Source organism: Delphinus delphis, chromosome 17, assembly GCF_949987515.2.
Source record: "Delphinus delphis chromosome 17, mDelDel1.2, whole genome shotgun sequence".
Lineage (NCBI taxonomy): Eukaryota > Metazoa > Chordata > Mammalia > Artiodactyla > Delphinidae > Delphinus > Delphinus delphis.
The window spans coordinates 64,813,095-64,836,136 of NC_082699.1; the positions used below are offsets into that span (position 1 = coordinate 64,813,095).

General features: G+C 39.7%; 1 protein-coding gene across 3 annotated transcripts in view; it reads right to left on the minus strand.

Moving 5' to 3' along the window:
• ATAD2 (ATPase family AAA domain containing 2) overlaps nt 1–18,876 on the minus strand; it is a 71,783-nt gene extending 52,907 nt beyond the window's left edge. The window contains exons 1-3 of one of the 3 annotated variants that reach the window (XM_059995151.1): nt 18,637–18,876; nt 6,311–6,459; nt 78–127 (exon numbers count right to left, since the gene is read on the minus strand). In XM_059995151.1, coding sequence (XP_059851134.1) covers nt 78–127; nt 6,311–6,459; nt 18,637–18,804 — 367 coding nt within the window. In that variant the 5' untranslated portion in view covers nt 18,805–18,876. Of the gene's footprint in view, nt 1–77; nt 128–6,310; nt 6,460–13,351; nt 13,531–17,939; nt 17,984–18,636 lie in introns of those variants that run through there. The other 2 variants (XM_059995153.1, XM_059995152.1) reach the window with 2 other exon arrangements.
• Between the last annotated feature and the right edge of the window lie 4,166 nt (nt 18,877–23,042).

Consider the following 23,042-nt stretch of genomic DNA (forward strand, 5'->3'; position numbering starts at 1 on the left):
TATGTACCACAATATGCCTGTAAACAAAATACTAAATACATGCTTTAAAAAATTTAAATGCCTTTAACATTACTTACCTTCTTTGCACTCTTCTTTTTTTTTATCAGCCTGCTGTCTGGCCAACTGCCTACATGAAAAAAATATAGCAAACAATTCAAAATAATTTTAAATCCTATATTTTATAATACTACAAACTAGGACCAAAAATTAAATCAGCTTGTAGGGTAAATACTTAGAGTTACCTAAAAACCAGTGAAAAAATAGCGTGAGAATACCTGTGCTTATATATTGTTATGGCTAAACAAAGGCTGAGAACCCTCTTGTGAAATTCAATGATATACAGCTGTGTCTCAGTAACAGCAGGGGATTGGTTCCAGGACCCCACATGGATACCAAAATCCGAGGATGCTCAAGTCTCTTATATAAAATGGCATAGTATTTGCATATAACCTCTGCCCATCCTCTTTTATTTTTATTATTATTTTTTTTTTGCGGTACGCGGGCCTCTCACTGTTGCGGCCTCTACCGTTGCGGAGCACAGGATCCGGATGCGCAGGCTCAGCGGCCATGGCTCACGGGCCCAGCCGCTCCGCGGCACGTGGGATCTTCCCGGACCAGGGCACGAACCCGCGTCCCCTGCATCGGCAGGCGGACTCTCAACCACTGCGTCACCAGGGAAGCCCCATCCTCTTGTATTTTTTTTTTTAATAAATTTATTTATTTTTGGCTGCGTTGTGTCTTCCTTGCTGTGCGTGGGCTTTCTCTAGCTGCCGCAAGTGGGGGCTACTCTTCATTGAGGTGTGCAGGCTTCTCTTGTTGCAGAACACGGGCTCTAGGCACGCGGGCTTCAGTAGTTGTGGCACGTGGGCTCAGTAGTTGTGGCACATGGGCTCTAGAGCGCAGGCTCAGTAGTTGTGGCGCATGGGCTTAGGTGTTCCGCCGCATGTGGGAACCTTCCCGGACCAGGGCTCGAACACGTGTCCCCTGCGTTGGCAGGCAGATTCTTAACCACTGTGCCATCAGGGAAGCCTGTCCTCTTGTATACTTTAAATCACCTCTAGTTTACTTATAATACCTAATACAATGTAAATACTATGTAAACAGTTGTTGGTGAGTGGTAAATTCAAGTTTTGCTTTTTGGAGATTTCTGGAATTTGGGGGGAGGGGATATTTTCAATCCACTGTTGGTTGAATCTGTACATGCAGAACCAGTGGATACAGAGGGCCAACTGTATGCGTTAACTTTTAGGTAAACAGAATTAATCAGAACAAAGTATCTTACTTAAAACAAGAAATGAAATCCTTAGCCTAAGTATTTAGGTATAACTAAACTATTAAGCACTGAGTAAAAACAAGACAATGTGTTTTATACCACAGGGATATAGTGGTCCCACATCCTTGAGGACCTATAAACATGTTACAGAACTTAGTGACATGTTCATTTCCTTCTCCGAACATTTGCTGGCTACAATCTTTACATGACATGTAGAAAGAGTCACATTTGTGAATCAGATATCCCACCTACAAACTGGTATACAGAATCTGTTGAATTGCAAAGAAGACCTTCCAAAGCTTAAACAAAGTATCCTTCTCTCATCTTTTTCCCCAAATCCACTGAGCAACAAAGCAGTATGTCTCATTAACCTATTTTTAGGGGCTCAATTTTCCATACTTGGATAGGCTATATTAATCAACCTATGAATCAAGCAATATTTGCAAGTGTGCTGGTTAAACCCATGGAGTTTCAAATGGGACACTTTAAAATAAAACAAAACCATCTTATCCAGAAGAGCTAACTCATGTGTCCTCCTAACAATGTAAGTCATCATTAATTCCTTATCTCTTTTGGAACACAGGTAAGAACAAAGAACAAAATAAAAAACCTTTCAGCAATCCATCTACAGATCAAGGTCTAGTTTGTTCACAGACTTTTCTCATAGAGGAGACACTCCCTCCATACCATGTAGGTCTACACTTTTATAAACCAGACCCCCTATCAGGTGCTAGGGATACAAAGACTAAAGCAGTGTTTTTTTTCTGGGTTTTCTTTTTTTTTTGCCTGTAGGGGAAGGGAAGCACTTTTTACCCTTGCAGGGGTTGCTATACTTGTTCTTAAACAGCTAGATAATAAGTATTTTTGGCTTGTCAGTTTCTGTCATAACTACTCATACAACTCTAACAGTGAAGCAGGAATGCAGCCATAGACAGAAGTAATGGGCATGGCTGTGTTCCAGTGAAACTATTTACCAAAACAGGAGTCTGGACTTTTGTCAACTCCTGTGAATCTGATGAAAGCTATGGATCTTTTCTCCCTAGAAAACTGCATATACATATACAAGTTTAAACATTACTTCAGAGGTTTCATATGCCCCCTGAAAACCATGATTACTGGACCTAGTTAAGAACTCCAGGACCAGACAAATATATATCCTGCTCTCAAGGCACAGTTATTCAAATCTTTATTATTCTAACAGTCTTGGTCCCCTGGTCTTTGAGCCCCAAATAGATTTAAAATAAAGGGGTGAGGGGTAAAAAAACATAGAAAGGAAGTTAGAGATTACTATAGTCAAACTGGCAACAGCAAAAAGGGTCACCATGATAGGAAATAAGAAAACTACATAAGGCAGAATTCAAAAATACTATAGACTACTTTATATGTCTTATACAAACAGATCCTGGTGTTACTACTATATAAAATTATCGTCTTTGTAATAATGATGTGAATACAGGGAGTTTTTTTAAAGATAGTAATTCTTCTTTTAAAGATCGGAAGAAATATAAATGGTCAGCCAATAAGCACATGAAAAAATATTCAACATCATTAACCACCAAGGAAATGCAAATGAGAACCACAATGAGATACTTCATACCCACATGGCTAAAACCAAAAGGACAGACTATGGCAAGTGTTACTGAGGATGTAGACAAATTGGAATCCTCATGCACTGCTGGTGGGAATGTAAAATGGTACAGCTGCTTTGGACAATGTTAAAACAGAGTTACCGTTTAGCCCAGCAATTCACTCCTAGGTATATACCCAAAAGAACCAAAACCCTATGTTCACACAAAAATTTGTACACCAATGTTCATCAACTAATGAGTGGATAAACAAAATGTAACATATTCATATAATGGAATCTTACTTGGCAATAAAAATAATGAAGTGATGATAGATACTACAATATACATGAACCTTCAAAACATACCAAGTAAAAGAAGCCAAACACGAAAGAACATATGTCGTATGATTCCACTTGTATAAAATATCCAGAATAGGCAAATCCACAGAGATAGAAAGTAGACTTGTGGTTCCCAAGGGGCTGGGGATGGAGGGATAATGCGTATGGTGTTTCTTTTGGGGTGATGAAAATATACTGAAATTAGATAGCAGCAATACTTGTACAATACTGCAAATATTCTAAAACCACTGAATTATACACTTTAAAATCATGAATTTTAATGGTACGTGAATTGTTATTTTAAAATAATTAATAAAGATAGGAATTCAATAAATTTTAGAAGCAACCTCATTTAAAAACACCAAGTCACTCATTTTTAAAAATAATACTATCTTAAAAAATATTTTTGTTTGTTTATTTATTTATTTATATTTTTGGCTGCGTCGGTCTTAGTTGCAGCACGCAGGATCTTCATTGTGGCATGTGGGATCTTTGTCGCAGCACGCGGGCTTCTCTCTAGCTGTGGCATGCAGGTTTTCTCTCTCTCTAGTTGTGGCGCACGGGCTCCAGAGCACGTGGGCTTTGTAGTTTGCAGCAAGCAGGCTCTAGTTGCGGCGTGCAGGCTCAGTAGTTGCAGCGTGCGGGCTTAGTTGCCCTGCGCCATGTGGGATCTTAGTTCTCTGACCAGGGATCGAACCCGAGTCCCCTGCATTGGAAGGCGGATTCTTTACCACTGGACCACCAGGGAAGTCCCACCAAGTCACTCATCTTTAAATCAGGATTAAAAAAGTACTTATTTTAATACATTCCTTTAATACCTAACACAATGTTTCACAGACCTGAGTAACATACAGAGCCTTTTAAAGAAAAAGACTTTTGAGGATTTCCAATATTAAGTTTTTTATGATTATGTACAAGCCAAACTAGATATAAATAAATTCATTTAGGTTTTATACAAATGAAACTATAAAAACAACTACCAACAAAAATATTAACGTAATACATTGGAGGTTTTGCTGAAACAAATTAGCCATTTGCTGTGTGAATGTGGTTCAGACTGCTATGGGTTTCTCTTGAGTTTGGCATGTTATGTATTATGTTTATTGTGTAACATGATGACTCAATTCATCCATTTCTCTTTATCTGAAGTGCTCCAAATCTTCATTTGAACAGCACGTCATGACATCACATCACGTGGCTTTCTCTTGGAAGCAGATGCATCCTTTATGTATTAAGGTCAGACTCAGTTTTTTTTGTTTTTTTTTTTTAATTTATTCATTTTGGTTGTGCTGGGTCTTAGTTGTGGCATGTGGGACCTTTGCTGCGGCACGTGGACTTCTTGGTTGCAGCATGCAAACTTCTTGGTTGCGGTATGCGGACTGCTTAGTAGCGGCATGCATGCAGGATCTCGTTCCCCGACCAGGGATCGAGCCTGGGCCCCCTGCATTGGGAGTGCAGAGTCTTACCCACTGGACCACCACGGAAGTCCCCAGACTCAGTTCTTATCTCCAGAACCCGAGATAACTAAAGCAGTACTACTTGGTACCAAATAGTGCCTGAAATTTTATGGCTATTCTCTATGAGGTAGCAATTTAGATGATTCAGAATATTTTTTCTTCAGATCATGAAATAATCTTTAAATTCTCATAGAGAATTCACGGAACCCACCAATCCAACCCCACGCCAAGAAGACTTCAAGTTTCAGAAATACTGGGGTAGCTTAAATTGTATTTCATTGATTCTAAAAATTGTACATTTCCCCCCCATTTTACCATCTCTGAAATTGGGATATATCTTAACTACTGATGGTATGTCATAGTTTAACTTTCAGTGTTTTTTTCTTTCTTACTGTCTCATAAAATAATGCTGTGTGTTTCAATTGTTGCTAACTTGGATTCCATGAAATACAGTAGGTATTCCATGAATAGTGGATGAAACAAGATGCAGATTTAAATATATACAATAAAAGACCAAGTATGTAATTGAAAAAAATAACAGTACCAAAAAGAAACTTAAAAGGGCACAACCTCACTTATCTGGAAAATCTGCTACACAAAATAAGAATCGAGCCAAAGCAATCTTGCTGGGGAAAAAAACAGAGCTGGAGGAATCAGGCTCCCTAGAGCCCGCACTCCGCAACAACAGAAGCCACCACAGTGGCCTGCGCACCGCAACAAAGAGTAGTGCCCACTCACTGCAACTACAGAAAGCCCTTGCGCAGCAAAGAAGATCCAACGCAGCCAAAAATAAATAAATAAATATTTTTTAAAAAAATTCTATTTGAGAGTAAGATGGTTCTAGTTTTCTACGTCATTACGAGTAAATTCTTTGTGAGAAGAATTAATGTAAAAACAATTATTTCATCAAATTTTATTATAATTGGCACCCCTCTCCCAATTCCTGTTAAGCCCACCAAAATGGGGACAAAAGTGAAGGTTTTGAGCTAATTAAAGTTAGATTTAAATTTGCCCTGGACCAAATAAACCCAATTTCCATGAAGTACATACTTCCTAATTCACTGAAATTAATTCCTTGAGTATTAAAATGTAATTCATGCCATCTACCTCAGGGTTCTTGAGAAACAAAATTTAAATATGTATAAAGCACCTAGTCAAAAAACCACTGAACCACTAAACAAGTCAAAAAACAAAAACAAAGCCATGTTCTGCCTCCTATGTGAAGCCTTAGAAGAATACCAATAGAGATATTCATAAATGACTTAGAATTGATGAAAAACTTGACAGTAAGTAATCAGAAATATAACTACTATTTTGAATAAAGGTTTTTTACAGACTATGAAGCAGAACCACATATCATAAGTTATAGTCATAAACTCTCTTTAGATTACTCAAGTACCCAGAACTCATCCTATATCAACCAACCTCTTCAGTTGCACTCACACATATCACAGATACCATCTTTGAACAAGAAAATAAAAACAAACCTGACCGGAGGACATATTAAATTTTTAATTCAATAACATTCATTTAGTGCAATTTCATCTCAAATAAATTACATTTTACAATCTGGACTCTTGATGACCAGTCAAGAACACACTTAAAAATTAAATGCAGAACTTAAATTATTACTTTAAAACTATTTTGAATTAGCATTTAAGCATCTTGTATTACCTTGTAAAATGCCTGCCATTAGTATGTTTCTCCGTTATTTCCATATTCTTATCAAAACTAGAATCTGAAGAATTCTGTGCATTTTTTCTCAAGCACCTTAAAGCACGTGTCCGGTGGTAGGTTTCAACTTCCTTAACTGAAGACCCATCCTTTAAAAAAAAATTAAGAAAGACATCTAAGTTTTTCTTCAGTCAAATCCCCAAGTTAAACTCCTAAGATCTGTCTCTGATTAAAAGTTTTAACAACTGCTTCCGGTGCACAGTATCATTTTTGCATCTCCCCAAGAAACGAAAATAATTAATCTCTAGAATAATCATTTTACAATGAACAAATATGAGCAATGTCTATGAGGCGGCTAGTATAAGATTTATTAATGTTTTATAGTTCTACTTCACAACAAGTAGTCTCCAGTGATATTTTCTACCACTGATAAAAAGTTGTAATAGTTCATAACGGTAAGTACTCCTCTATTTTAAGGACAGAAATTAGAAAGATACGCATACACCATGAAACCACTGGAAACAACCCTAAAATGACTGGACTGTCAAAAGTGTAATTTGGTTTGGATGACAAAAAGGAGTAATTACTATCTCACCCAATTTCACCCACATAATGTAAAAAATGAATTTAGAGACTGTTTAGGTACATTAATTTCTTCTAAAAACCACAGAGCTCTATTTAACTTTATTTTTGCTCAAGAGACTACAGGCTCTCTAAGTTACTGGGTTGCTTTATGAGCTACAGAGGTTCTGTCATAAAGTATTCAAAATTTCATACATGCCTCTTAGAAATCATACAGAGGATACTTTTACGTTAGAAGAGAAGGCAAATGTACCTAACAACTCTATAATCCTATGTCTTACTACTCTAAAAACTTATAATTTTAGAACAACAGGCAGTGTTTTTTTTAAAAAACAATAAAACATCTGTGCCCCCTTACCCCATGCACCTCAGGCTGGCTTTACCTGGTCATTTCCTTATATTTTATTAGGATATTTTGTCATTGAATTTTGTTTCAGGAAGAATATTTGATTGGTTCAAAGGTAAAGTAAGGATATTTACACCACAAGGATCTGTGCAAGAATTAGACAGGTTCTTAAAGGCACGAGAGGACAATTAAAAAAATTAGTTTCTTCATAAGGTATTAAGTGATACGTATGATTTGTTACTTTTATCAGTGTACCTATATTTCAGGATGTTTCAAAAAAGAATAGCTATACATTTAGGTAGGTGTATTATTTTTTAGATGAATACCTACCTACATCTTAGATGGGTGTAGTGTAACATAAGACTTTCCAAGGAAAATTGTAAGGGTATCTATTTCCACTCTCTCAACTTCCATGTGTACTTTTTTCTTAAAATGGACCTAAGGGCTTCCCTGGTGGCGCAGTGGTTGAGAGTCCGCCTGCCGATGCAGGGGACACGGGTTCATGCCCCGGTCTGGGAAGATCCCACATGCCGTGGAGCGGCTGGGCCCGTGAGCCACGGCTGCTGAGCCTGCGCGTCCGGAGCCTGTGCTCCGCAACGGGAGAGGCCACAACAGTAAGAGGCCCGTGTACCACAAAAAAAACCCCCACAAAAAACCAAAAAAAAAAAAAAAAAACGGATCTAAGAAGGCATCTTAACACAGGCATCCTCTTTCATTTACCTTTCTCCCATTTTACAAAAGAAAGTCATAACTCTCACTCATTCTGAATCTTACTATTGTGGGCTGCTTCAAGGCATTAAAAACCTTCCTAAAGCCAAAGAAAAACACTAATGTAGGTGTTAAGCGAATGAATGACTAAGCTAGGCAACAAATCCTTTCCTTTGTTAGGTGGTTTCCAATTCTTCCGCTTTTAACAAAATTGAAAGGAGATCTAATCAAGCTAAGAGACCATTAAAAATGTTTGGCAAGTGATTTTCTGCTTATAAGCCAGAAAAACTGAGTGGCACTGCAAATATAATTCCCTTCATTACTATCTACTTATTTATATGAACAATGTTTCTCAGTGCTTACCTTTATAAAAACAATGAAACTAATGACAAAACACTCTTCAGCAATAAATAAGATTCATCCACAGGGTAGGGGGAAGGGTAAGCTGTGACAAAGCGAGAGAGAGGCATGGACATATATACACTACCAAGTAAGGTAGATAGCTAGTGGGAAGCAGCCGCATAGCACAGGGAGATCAGCTCGGTGCTTTGTGACCGCCTGGAGGGGTGGGAGGGAGGGAGACGCAAGAGGGAAGAGATATGGGAACATATGTATATGTATAATTAATTCACTTTGTTATAAAGCAGAAACTAACACACCATTGTAAAGCAATTATACTCCAATAAAGATGTAAAACAAAAATCAAAAAACAAAAAACAAAAAAAAAGATTCATCCACAGATACTTAAACTAACTGGGTGGGCAGGGAGACTTAAACCACATGAAATCCTAATAAAAGATTACTTCCTATGTTTAATCATTTTTAATCAAAATAGATACTTTTTTGTTTTGATCAATTGAATGTTAATAATGATAATTCAATACACAAAAATTTTATTTCTTGGAGCTTTGTCATCATGGAAAAGTAGAAAAATCCAACTTTTGTTTTATAAGTATGAAAGGATAATTAATAACTGACTTTCAAGCATGAAAATATATCAAGATAAAATGCTGTGGGTTAAGTGGATTGAAAATACAAATTAAAAGAGGGAAAAAAAAGAAGGTAAAATTTCTGACTACTAAGAGAACTTGTTCATGTATTAATTTTTTTTTTTTTTTTTTTGCGGTACGCAGGCTTCTCACTGTTGCGGCCTCTCCCGTTGCGGAGCACAGGCTCCGGACGCGCAGGCTCAGCGGCCATGGCTCACGGGCCCAGCCGCTCCGCGGCACGTGGGATCTTCCCGGACCAGGGCATGAACCCGTGTCCCCTGCATCAGCAGGCGGACTCTCAACCACTGCGCCACCAGGGAAGCCCCATTTATTAATTTTTAATGTTTCAAGACAGGTATCAAATAACTATAATTTTTACATTCCAGTGGATACTTATAAAAGTGTGATGTAATAGTTTTATTTTTTAATGTCAACCTTAAAAAATGACAGAAATGATCCCTTTGTAACTACTTAAACCTATGCGGGGGGCGGGGGAGACCTTACATCTAAGGTCAGCTTAAAAATGTAAAAGCTGGTACTTCCCTGGTGGTCCAGTGGTTAAGACTTCACCTTCCAATGCAGGGGGTGCGGGTTAGATCCCTGGTCAGGAAGTTAAGATCCTACATGCCTCAGGGCCAAAAAACCAAAACATAAAACAAGCAATATTGTAACAAATTCAATAAAGACTTTTTAAAAAATGTGAAAGAGATTATAGAGCTAAAAAAATTTGGAAATGCAGGGGAAAACTTTCATGACATTGGATTTGGCAATGATTTCTTAGGACACCAAAAGCACAGATAACAAAAGAAAAAACAGATAAGTTGAACTTCATCAAAATTAAAGAACTTTTGTACAAAGGACATTATCAGTAGAGTGAAATGGAAACTCATGGAACAGGAGAACATATTTGCAAATCATGTATCTGACAATGACAAAGGACTGATATCCACAATATATAAAGAACTCCTATACTTTTAACACCAACAACAAAAAAAGATAAAAATGGGCAAAATATTTAAATAGACATTCCTCTGAAGAATATACACAAATGGTCAATACACATGAAAAGATGCTCAGCATGAGTAGTCATAAGGAAATGCAAATCAAGCCCAATGAGATACCACTTCACACTCATTAGGATGGCTATTATCAAAAACAAAAAAAGAAAATAAGTATTGGCAAGGATGTGAAGAAACTGGAACCCTTGTGTACACTGTGGAAAATGATATGGCAATTCCTCAAAAAATTCAACATAGAATTACCATATGATCCAGCAATGTTGCTTCTGGGTATATACTCAAAAGAAGTGAAAGCAGGGACCTGAAGAGATATTTGAACGCTCATGTTTATAGCAGCATATTCACAACAGCCAAAAGGTGGAAGCAATCCCAGTGTTCATCAACAAATGAACGGATTAAAAAATATATATATGTATATATACATATATATAGTACATACAGTGGAATATTATTCAGTGTTTAAAATAAAGGAAATTTTAAACACGCTGAAATAACATGAATGAACCTTGAATACATTATGCTAAGTGAAATAAGTCAGTCACAGAAGAAGTAAGGTTCCTTTTATGAAGCTCCTTGCCAGGGGCTGGGAAGAGGGAAAATGGTGTGTGTGTGTGTGTGTGTGTGTGTGTGTGTGTGTGTGTGTGTGTGTGTGTGTGTGTGTGTGTGTGTGTGTGTGTGTGTGTGTGTGTGTGTGGTGTGTTGGGTTTTTTTTTGGCGGGATCTCTGTTTCCCGACTAGGGATTGAACCTGGGCCACGGCAGTGAAAGGGCTGAGTCCTAACCACTGGACTGCCAGGGAATTCCCAGGGGAGTTAGTGTTTGATAGGTACAGAGTTTCAGTTTTGCAAGATGAAAAATTCTGCACGCAGAGGGTGGTGATGGTTGCAGAACAATGAATGTACTTATTACAAAACTATACACTTAAAAATGGTTAAAATGATAATTTTATGTTATCTATATGTTATCACAATAAAAAAAGAAAGTAAATGTCACTATATTCCTGGGGATAAAAAAAAAAAGTTTGTTTCCATAGGAAAAAAGAAAGGAGGAAGTTGCTAAATACCGGGAAAAAGATTCCTTGAGAAACTTAGAAGATTTAATCTTATAAGTGAATCTTTGATTTGCATAGTGAGTGGCTTAGTTCATCGTCCCTAAATAAGCACTAAGCATCAAGAAAGGCTCTCCTTAACAGCATGGAGAAAAAAACAAAACAGGTTTTTTGAGAGTCACCTATATAAAGGCGCATACTGGGGAATTTAAAAATATAACTTTCAAAAATGGTTTTTATAAAAGCAATATAAAAAGCAATACGTGCCCATTATAATCAGAAAAATGAAGAAATGTACAAAGATGAAACTGTCACCCTTAATTCCAAGCTACCCACAGATAACCACAGTTAACCTTTTGGTGCATAAACCATTCTTTTCCTTTGCAAACACATTCACACAATTTTAAAATTGCGATAATATTATTTATTCTTTGTTACTTTTTTCTAGTGATACAACCATTTTCCCATGTCATAAAATCCATTCTAAAAACCTTTTTACATGAATGAATAGTATTTCAGCCATTACATGAATTTAACAAACTGCTTAATGTATCATGTATAGGTAATCTGCAATTTTTTGTGCTATAAATACCTCTAGATGAATTATCTTTTTTTTTTTTTTTTTTTTTTTCGGTACGTGGGCCTCTCACTGTTGTGGCCTCTCCCGTTGCGGAGCACAGGCTCCGGACGCGCAGGCTCAGCGGCCATGGCTCACGGGCCCAGCCGCTCCATGGCATGTGGGATCTTCCCGGACCGGGGCACGACCCTGTGTCCCCTGCATCGGCAGGCGGACTCCCAACCACTGCACCACCAGGGAAGCCCTGAATTATCTTTTGAACATCTGATTTCCTAAGGAAACTAGCACAGTTGTTAAATCAAAGTCACATTTTTTTTTTTTTTTTTTTTTTTTTTTTTTTGCGGTACGTGGGCCTCTCACTGTTTTGGCCTCTCCCGTTGCGGAGCACAGGCTCCGCACGCACAGGCCCAGCGGCCATGGCTCACGGGCCCAGCCGCTCCGCGGCATGTGGGATCTTCCCGGACCGGGGCATGAACCCGTGTCCCCTGCATCGGCAGGCGGACTCTCAACCACTGCGCCACCAGGGAAGCCCCGAAGTCACATTTTAATACAGCTAATCAAAATAATTCTCAAGAGGTAAGTTAAACACCAACTAGTAACAGTAATTAACACTGATGATAGAAATGGGTACTTTCACTATCTATTTTTTACATTTTTGCAACATTATAAGAAAAAATTTTCCTAAGAAGTGAAAAGCAAAGAAAACATACTTAGTCTGAAAACTAAACCTAGTGATGTAGTGTCCTCATTTATTCTTTCGCTAAAATCCACTTTAATATTGAGAGCACTGATTGTTCTTAAAAGTGAAGTTTAAAAGGAGAAAAAATATAGTTCATTAGATTTTAAGTCTGTTATAATGTTGCAGAATCAGTAAGTTAGAACAGGGAGCATGCAACAATAAGAAAAGTTTTTCCTCAAAGTGGACACAATTGAGAAACAAATATTCTGATGTTATTTTTCCACAAAAGATCAAGCTTAGTAAAGCTTTAAATTAATAAAAAATATGTATGGGAGTCATATTGGTTGAGTTAATTCAAGTTATCAATTCAACAAATGAAATTTAAACAGGATTTTTAAGATCACAGTTATATTACTGACATGAAACGTATTCATCCAGACTTGGGGCTTCTTGAAAGCCTAAAAAGCAGTGTTTTCTAATGTACAATGGTATACACATTATACCCACATTACATAGTTGTGACAGCCCTCGTTAGCTTCATATTTAAACACTGGTGTGGTCAATTACTCATCATGGATCTACTCCACAAGTTCCAGCAATTTGCTTTCTAACCATACAGCTCTTCCAGTAGATCTAAATCTCCAAATAGCTAAAGCCAATGGCCTTCTCTACCTCATTCACTTCTATGATCACTCTGTTGTTTGCTTTGATCCTTTGTTTACATGATTTTTTTTTTTTTTTTTTTTGCGGTATGCGGGCCTCTCACTGTTGTGGCCTCTCCCGTTGCGGAGCACAGGCTCCAGACGCGCAGGCTCAGCGGCCATGGCTCACGGGCCCAGCCGCTCCGCAGCATGTGGGATCCTCCCAGACTGGGGCACGAACCTGCGTCCCTTGCATCGGCAGGCGGACTCTCAACCACTGCGCCACCAGGGAAGCCCATGATATATTTTTTTTTAAACCTAATTCATCCTCTTCCCACCCTTAAAATAAAGCCATTGCTCCAGATCTTAAATATTCTTGTGTTTTGCTATGCACCTTCAAGGATTCAACTCTCAACTCTATATAGGTGACTCACAAAGAAAAATAGTCCTTACCTCTCACCGAACTCTGGCGTCATAGTCCCAAAGATGTACAGCTTACCTCTTCAGCTGGAAACAACACTGCCTTTGCTGCCTCTATCTGAACAGCTCTCAGATGCCTTGTAGTACTTTTGGACTTTTTCTCTCCGTGCCTCTTAATACCACCTTAATTTAGGCTCTGGTTTTCTCTCCTTTGGTCTGTTGTGATAATAATGTACTAATTAAGAGCCCAACCTTTTAAAGATAGACTGCCTACGATTGAACTGTATAATCTTCTCCAAGTTACATAGAGACCTTAGTTTCCATATCTGTAATGAGTATAATAATACTTTATTTGTAAACTTTTAAATTACTATACTTCAATTTAAAAATAGGGACTTTCCTGGTGGCACAGTGGTTAAGAATCTGCCTGCCAATGCAGGGGACACGGATTCGAGCCCTGGTGCAGGAAGATCCCACATGCCACGGAGCAACTAAGCCCGTGCGCCACAACTACTGAAGCCCGCGCGCCTAGAGCCTGTGCTCTGTAACAAGAGAAGCCACTATAATGAGAAGCCCGTGCACAGCAATGAAGACCCAATGCAGCCAAAATTAAAAATATAAATAAATTTATAAAAATTTAAAAATAATAATTTCGGGAAAACAAACAAAATAATAATAGTTACTTTACAGGGGAAATATGTGTGTGCATATTAGGTACCTTGCCTGGAACACAGCAAATGCTATGTAAATGGTAGCTATCAGTATTATAATCTTTTAACTGGTCTTCCAAACTCCAGATCTGTTGACTATAATCCATCCTAAACACTATCTCATCAGATCTCTGTTCTAAAAGTTGCAACTTCTAAGCCTAAAATCAAGAACCAGCGCAACACAAACTAACAAAAATGGACAATAATGGACTATCATTGTCACAAAACAAGTACACTCTCTCAAATGCAGAGCAGCCCACTCCAGGGAGCAACAGTCATCGCCACTTGTCAAAATATCCCTCTCCATGCTTTGACATACTTCACTGAACTGTACACTTGTCATTTTTGTGTTGTGATATGCTTCAAGTTTTAAAGTATCTCCCATAGGCTGTACATATCAGTGTCGAGTTTGGGATATTTTTCCAGGGTAAATAAACATACAATTGAAAAAAAAAAAACAACCAAAAACAGTACCTTCTACATACTAGTGTTTCATTTTACCTAAAAACATACCGAAGAATAAAAACGTACATAAACACAACCCAAAAGTAACGTACAATCATCACCAAGAAAACCCCTACTACCCATCCTTAAGTATCTCTTCAGCATGAGAAACAACCCTAAATTTAATGAATCAAAGAGCCTCAGACCTGTGAAAGCACAGAAATAGGCAATGGCTAGCCTGACTCTGGAGGAAAAGGGCATCCAAACTTATAAATAGGAAGAAAATAAAAGCTTAAAAACCAAAGAAACAGATTTAAAACAACAATAAAATATTTTCAGGGAACCCATACAAGTCAGGGGGAAAACAAACCCTTAAGCGCAGTTGAGTGAGATCATATTCAAAAGGTAAAAGTAAAATGTGGTTGAAATTTCCCCAGCTGTCCAGCGGTTAAGACTCTGCACTTCCACTTCAGGGGGTGAGGGTTCGATCCCTGGTCAGGGAACTAAGATCCCACATGCCATGCAGTGCACCCAAAAACTTAAAAAAAAAAAAGTAAAATGTGAAAATGTGGTTAATAAATAGGTAACTGTAGGTATCTTCAGAACTTGAAGGTCAGCCTCCAAGATTAGATGAAGAAAAATGCAAGTTAATGAATTAATATGAATAAATCCAACCATCTTTAAAAGGAACCTACTCTAAGAAATGCTGTCAATAAATGTGTGAATGAGACAAGGAAATACCCAAATACAATGAGGGTGGATCAAGGAGTTAAGTTTCTGAAATGCATGATTGATGTAAAAAAGCAAGCTATAATCAAATCAAATGTATTGAATGTAAAGAACCCTAATTAGGAAATATTCCAATCACAAAGGTATGTTTCATTTTTGGTATTGGTGGACTTTGTCAGCATGAATACATTACCCCTGAAGACCCAATCCCACGCTCACTAAATAACACCCTGATTACAATTTGTTCTACGGAGGATTTGAGAGAAGAGTACTATGTCTCAAAAAGATATAATCCCTACTGGAAACCCTAGTCTGGAAAAGAATCTTTTCAACCCTACAACAACCAGGTGAGTGCTAATTGCTCAACCACCACATACCACTGATACAGCAAGACAAACAACAACAAAATATTTATTATGCACCTACTATGCTCTAGGTGCTAGGAATAACAGCTGAACAAAAGGTCAAAATCCAAACCCCTATGGAGTTACATTCTGATTTGGGGAGAGATAAAAATATTTTAGAAGTAGGAAATTATAGGATATTTAGAAGGTGGTAAGTGCTGGGGACCATAAAACAGAGCAAAGGGGCCTGTCAATGAGTGGTTTGCAATGTTAAACAGGGTGGTTAGGATAAGCATCATTGAAAAGGTGAAATTTTAGCAAACACTTGAAAGAGACTGTTTCATAGGTTCTCCTAGGTAGGACTCGCAGCTCTATTGCTTACTATAATGGTGAATTGAGCAACTTATTTAAGTCTCTGTGCCTCAGTCCTCTTACCTGCAAAACAAAGATAATCGCACCTACCTTATAAGGTTATGAGGATCGAGTTAATGTTTGTAAAATTCTTGGAACACATTAAGCACTACGAGTTCTGAGGCTTTTTTTATTTTTTAATTAAAAAAATGTAAAAGGTAAAGGAATAGCTCATGCAGATATCCAGGGAAAGAGTATTCCCAAAAGAAAGCAGAGCAACTGCAAAGGCCCTGGGATTCAAGAAGCAGCTAGGCCAGAGAGGGTAGAACAGACTGGGTTTTGCAAAAGGGAGAATGGAAGAGGATGTCATCATAAAGAGAAGGGGGCAAGGAGGTACAGGGCTGCTTCTCAACTTTTAAACTTTTACTCTTAGATAGGGATTTTTGAGCAGAGGAGTGATCAACTGTTTGACTTTTTACAAGATCACTCTGTAAGCTATACTGCGAACTGACTTTCAAGGGAGGAGGGCATTACATATAAGGGTGGTAAACAGGGAGGCTAGTCAAGAATTTATTTTAATAATCCATGGGAATTCCCTGGCGGTCCAGTGGTTAGGACTCGGAGCTTTCACTGTCAGGGCCCGGGTTCAATCCCTGGTCAGGAAACTAAGATCCCACAAGCCACAGTGCTAGATCAAAACAAACAAAACCAAAACAAACCAAAACACACACACAAAAACGAAAACACTGTATTAATAATCCAGGCAAAAGATGATGGCTTGAACCAGCATGGCAACAATGGAGCAGCTGAGACGTGGTCGGATTCTGAAAAAATTCTGAAAGTAAAGCCAACAGAATCTGCTAATATGAACGGAGAGAAGAGTTAAGGATGATTCTAAGGTTTTTAGCTTGAGGAACTTAAAAGATGGAGTGGCCATTAAAATCGACTGTGGTCTCAACAGCTGACAATGACTGAGTCCTAACTATCAGCCAAGTGTTCAGGTAACCTCCTTACATGCCTGATCACATTTAATTCTCACTACCCTTGTGGTGGGTATCACCCCCTTTTAAGCATAGAAACCTGCTGATATTGGTAAACTGATATTCATAACTAACAGTTGTTTTTTTAAATTAATTTTTTATTGAAGTATAGTTGATTTACAATGTTGTGTTAATTACTGCTGTACAGCAAAGTGACTCAGTTATACATACATATATGTATATATATATACACACACACATACATTCTTTTTCATATTCTTTTCCATTATGGCTTATCACAGGAAGAAGTAACAGTTGTTTTAAGCACCTATGTTTCTTAACCAGTATTCAATGCATCATTACAGTCCCAGGAACTAGCTTTGTCCTGAAGATAATAAACACTCAAATATTTACTGAAATAATTAGCTGTTTCTGAACATAGGTTAGTGAGTCGAGTGACTGAGTTTATTGAAGAAGTGTCCAGCCTCCCCAGATCTCTTAACAACTTCTGCCTGTGATAGAGAAACAGATCCTAAAAGTCAGGAAATTGTTTTTTCAATTCAGAATCACAATTCAGAGACTGACTGGACCATTTCATTCCCCTCAGTAGAGGAACAACTCGTATAGGGCCTCTACAAAAGACACCACTAATTTCCTATCGCGATCTCTCTCTTACCTGTGGTTTGTCCCTCTCTCCCACCACAGGTTACCTCCCCTTGGCCTCTCATTCTGACTTCCCAGTTCTAACCCTCTCTCTGGTCCTAGTTTTCCCACCCCCATGACTACCCTCCCTTCAACAGAACTAGACTACTTCCTGCTGCCTTAACTTTACTAACGTTGCTTCCTCAATTTCTCTAACCTTTTGTTAGCGCTGTCTCCTCCACCTGTGTCTCTTTCAGCAGCTGGGGTGGGGAGGTGAAGGGAGGAGAAGCACTTTTTTCAGGAAGACCTGCACCTCCTTGGAAACCTACAGACCTTGCTTATAACCGTAGCATGAAATAACAGAAAGGGAAAGGTGGTGGCGGCAGAGAATCCAAGTTCCAATTTTCGATCTACCACTTACTGGTTAGCTTCTTGAGTCTGTTTTTTCATCTGTAAGAGCCATATCGTAACTATCCATTCTCATGGAGCTGTTATGAGGCTTAAGTGAAGAAGACGTACATGAAACGTTGCTCTCCATCTCTCTACATTATGCAACCTGGTATTATTCACTGCGTTCTGGTTACCGAACCCCTCTGGATCGTAAATGAAGGTCAGGGAACCTGAGTTACAACCTTTCTATCCCCCGCGGCCCCTAAAACACTTGTTATGCATACAGGAAGCGCTCAGTAAATGCGTGTGGCTCGCGATCGCTGCAAACCTAGGGCGGGAGCCCGGGCGACTGGACAGGGAGGTGTGTGAGGTCGGGGGCGGGGCAGCCCCAAACCGAGATTCGGCCTCCAGCTGCACTTCGGATGCGGAGGGCTCCGGTTTCCTCTCGAGTAAAAGTGGGTGGTAACGCACCGCTCACCCTCCCGCAGTCAGTCCATCTCTCCACCCGACCCACACCCCTCCGGGGCTCGGATCTTGAGAAGCCTTCCATTTTACTTGTCCTCGACAATACTCCTCCCAACCTACCTCCCTCTCCTTCCTCTACCCCCAGCCAACTGTCACCCGGACCGCCCGCCCACCCACCCCACCATCCTGGGCCCCACCGGGCAAAGGGCCGCCGGCAGTCCCCAGGTCCGGCCCCGAGGGGCCCGCTCCAGGCCGGTACTCACGCCCGCGGCGGCCACGGTGACGGCGGACTGCTCAGCGGCGCCGGCCGAGCGGAGCCGCCTCCGGCCGATCTGCTCCAGGCTCAGGAACTCGCTGGACAGGTCCAGAGAGTCCGTGGCCGAGGCGGCGGGGTGGCTGTGCAGCTCTAGGCTGCTGCGGAGGACCACCATCTTCTCTCCTTCCTCGCCCGGGCGTCCGCGGCGGGAGACGAACCCGGCGGCGGGAGACGAACCCGATGCCAAGCGACAGCCGCTCAGGCTCTTCCGCGCTCCGAATTCTGGCGCCACAAGCTCCGCGCCGACGGCCGCAGCGCGCGCGCCCGGAATCCCTCCGCCGCCTGTCCCTCCCACGTCGCCACCCTATCACGGCGGGCTCGAAACTTCCCTCCCATCTGTAGAGCAAAGGACTTTGGGCCGAACTTGAAGAGAATCCACACCGACAGGGTAGAGGACCCGAGCGGACAGTGACGTGAGACCACTCTCTCCTTTTTCTTAGATAGTGCCGGCTCGCAGAGCTCGGCGGAGGGAGACGGCAGGTAGTGGCGCGCGTCCCGTTTGGAATTTTGGCGCTTGGACGCCGTAGGGGGAAGGGAGGCTCCCGGACGCTGTGATTGGCTGGCGGGGCCTGGCGGCTCCTCCCCGCTGCTCCCGACACCTGCCTTCGGCTTCCCGCCACGCGGGATTCAAATGCGAATTGCAGAGTCCTTAACTGGAGTGGGAGAAAGCACTTGGCTTTTGACAGGTCTTGACTTTGATTCTTAAGAGCTTAACCCAAACAAGTTAAGAAAAAGAGAGATAAAAGAGAGCGGGCAGAGTATTATAGTTAAAGCGCAGGTTCTGTACCTAGAGCCAACAGATCCCGCGATCTTGAGCAAATGATTCACCTCGCCGGGTCTTAATTTCCTAATCTGTGTATTAACTCTAATTACAATACCTGAGGTTCTAAGATTTTATTATACCTTAGAACCGTGTCTACACATAAATGTTTGCCAACATTACAGAATTACAGAAGATGGCTTCTCTAAAAAATTAAAACAGGTAACGTGACTACTTTGAAAGAGATAGCAACATGCTGAATGATCAGAATGTGAGAGGAGCCCTACTGAAACAAACAAAAGCTATTTATTGATTTGGATAACCACATTTCCTTAATTCGACATGATTGAGCATCAGTTATGTGCCAGGCAGTATTCTAAGCACTGGGGATGCAGCTGTGAACAAAGAGAGCAAAAATGCCCTCAGGGAACTTAAATTCTGGTAAAAGGAGAAAGACAACAAACTAAATGATACGTTTGTTAAAAGTTAGTAAGTGTTAACAGAGAAATATAGAGTAGGGAAGGTGAAGGGAAGCGTGCAGTTTTAAACGGCGATTAGGGAAGGTCTCACGAAGTGTAAACAAAGACCTAAAGCAGGTTAGGTATATCTGGGAGAAGAGAGATGCATGCAGAGGGAAGGAGAGGACAGTGGGCCTACGAGATCAAAGAGGAAAAAGCTGCTAGGAGCCGATCCTGCAAGGCCTCAGCTTTCAGGCTTTTGCTTTTTATTATGAGATGAAAAGACATCACAGGGTTTTGAACAGAGGAGTGACTTATTCTGACTTTTTGAAAGAATCCGTCTGGCTGCTGCATGGAGAATGTAATATTGGGGACAAACTTATGCTTAAAAAAATTGTTGTTAATCTGAAATTCAACTTTAACTGGTTGTCCTGTATTTTTATTTGCTAAATCTGGCAACTCTAGTTAGGAGGCCACTACAATTATCCAGGCAAGCGATGACGTGACACAGACCAGTATGAGAGCTGTGGAGGTAATGAGAAATGGTCAAATACTAGGTATTTTTGGAAGAAAGAGCACATAAATTTGCTAATTAATTGGATTTAGGCATGAGGGAAAGAGAAGAGTCAAAGATGACTCCAATATTTGGTTGCTTGTTTGTTTGCTCGAGCTAATGGCAAGATGGAGCTGTACCTAACTTAGAGAAGGCTCTGGCTAAAGCAAGTTTGGAGGGAATATCAGGAATTCCTTTCCATGCACATTTAAGATACAGAAGTTACTATATATTCAGCACTTAAAATTTGGTCTTTTAAGAGTTTAAAAAAATTATATTTACCACAGCATTATTTATAATGTCAAAAAGCTGAAAACAACTTGAATGTCCCTCAGTGGGACCTTAAGAAGAATAGTCATTAAAAATTATGATGCAACTCTGTGTTAATTTAATTATATAGAAAGTTGTGCATAGTGCATTGTAACTTGTTAAGAATGTACAAAGAAATAGATACCATACAGTTATATCTTTGTTTAAAAAAAAGTATATGTGTATACTTGCATCGGAAAAACCCCCAAAGAAACTACAACAAAATGTTAATGTTTAATTTATAGATGGTAATAGTATGGTTGTTGTGTAGTTTCTCTGTACTTTTCTCAATTTTTCTGTTTTTTTTTTTGCACTAAATATGTATTACTTTTACAATAGGGAAAAGAAAGCTTTAAGATGATTGTTTAGGGGGATGGTGGTGGTGGGATGAATTGGGAGATTGGGACTGACATATATGCACCAATATGTATAAAATTGATAACTAATAAGAACCTGCTGTATAAAAAATAAATAAAATAAAATTCAAAAAAAAAAGAAGTATATGTGTATACTTGCATCGGAAAAGCCCCCAAAGAAACTACAACAAAATGTTAATGGTTAATTTCTGGATGGTAATAGTATGGTTGTTGTGTAGTTTCTCTGTACTTTTCTCAATTTTTCTGATTTTTTTTTTTGCATTGAATATGTATTACTTTTACAATAGGGAAAAGAAAGCTTTAAGATGATTGCTTAGGGGGATGGTAGTGGTGGGATGAATTGGGAGATTGGGACTGACATATATGCACCAATATGTATAAAATTGATAAATAATAAGAAACTGCTATATAAAAAAAATAAAATTCAAATATATATATAAAAAGATTGTTTACCCAATATAAATGAAAGCAGAAAGAACAATATTTAAAGTAGCATAGTGGGCTTCCCTGGTGGTGCAGTGGTTGAGAGTCCGCCTGCCGATGCAGGGGACACTGGTTCGTGCCCCAGTCCAGGAAGATCCCACATGCCGCGGAGCAGCTGGGCCCGTGAGCCATGGCCGCTGAGCCTGCGCATCCGGAGCCTGTGCTCCGCAACGGGAGAGGCCACAACAGTGACAGGCCCGCGTACTGCAAAAAAAATAAAAATAAAATAAAGTAACATAGTCTACCATTATGGTATGTCCACTTTTCTTTATGCATCTTATACATCGATAAACATTTATGGAAAGAACTTCCACCCAAAAGGCATATACATTTGTGATTTTGTTATATATTACCAAATTGACCTCCACAGAAGTTATAGCTGTCATTCTAGTTTTTAGGGTTTTTTTTTTAGGGTATTAGAAATATAATATCTTTTTTTTAAACATCTTTATTGGAGTATAATTGCTGTACAATGGTGTGTTCGTTTCTGCTTTATAACAAAGTGAATCAGTTACACATATATATATGTTCCCATATAGTTTTTTTTTAATAAGCAAAGAAATAGAAATATCAGAACACCAAGAGATGGAGCCAGCCAAATGGTTTTCTTTGTTCCTTTACTCTCTCTCCAACAACATTAAGAATTACCATACTTGCTTCAGCCTTTAGTTGATGTAGTGGGTTGATCTGTGTACCCCAACAGGATACGTCCAAGTCCTAAACTCTGGTGTCTGTAAACATGACCTAATTTGAAATAGGGCCTTTGCAGATGTAATTAGGGTCTTGAAATGATATCATCCTGGATATACGGTGGACCCTAAATCCAAGTCTGGTGTCATAAGAGAAAGGAGAGGAAGATCTGACACACAGACTCACAGAGAAGAAGGTCATGTGAAGATGGAGGCAGAAATTGGAGTGATGCATCTGTAAGCCAAGGACCACCAAGGATTGCCAGCAACCACTAGAAGCTCGGAGAGAAGTATGGAACATTCTCCCTCAGAACCTCCAGAAGGAACCAGCCCTGCTGACACCTTGATTTCAGGCTTCTGGCCTCCTGAACTGTGAGAGAATAAATTTCTGTGTGCGTGTGTGCGTGTGTGTGTGTGTGCACGTGCACGCATGTGTGTGTGGCGGGGGGGGGGAGGTTTAAGCCACCCAATTTGTGGTAATTTGTTACAGCAGCCTTAGGAACTTATAGAATTGGTCTGGAATTGGTCTTTGGCAGGTCATTTCTTTCTTTTGCTGAAGCCTTAGCTATTGTCGACAGGAATGTCTTGATGTAGGAAAAGAGGGGCAGTGGAAACTGAAGTTCTTTCCCGTACTCCCTGACTTCCTAAAGAGGGTCAAGTGTTCTTACCTCACATGTGACAGAAAAGAGGCCTGAAGTAAGAGCTAATCATAATTCATTATCTC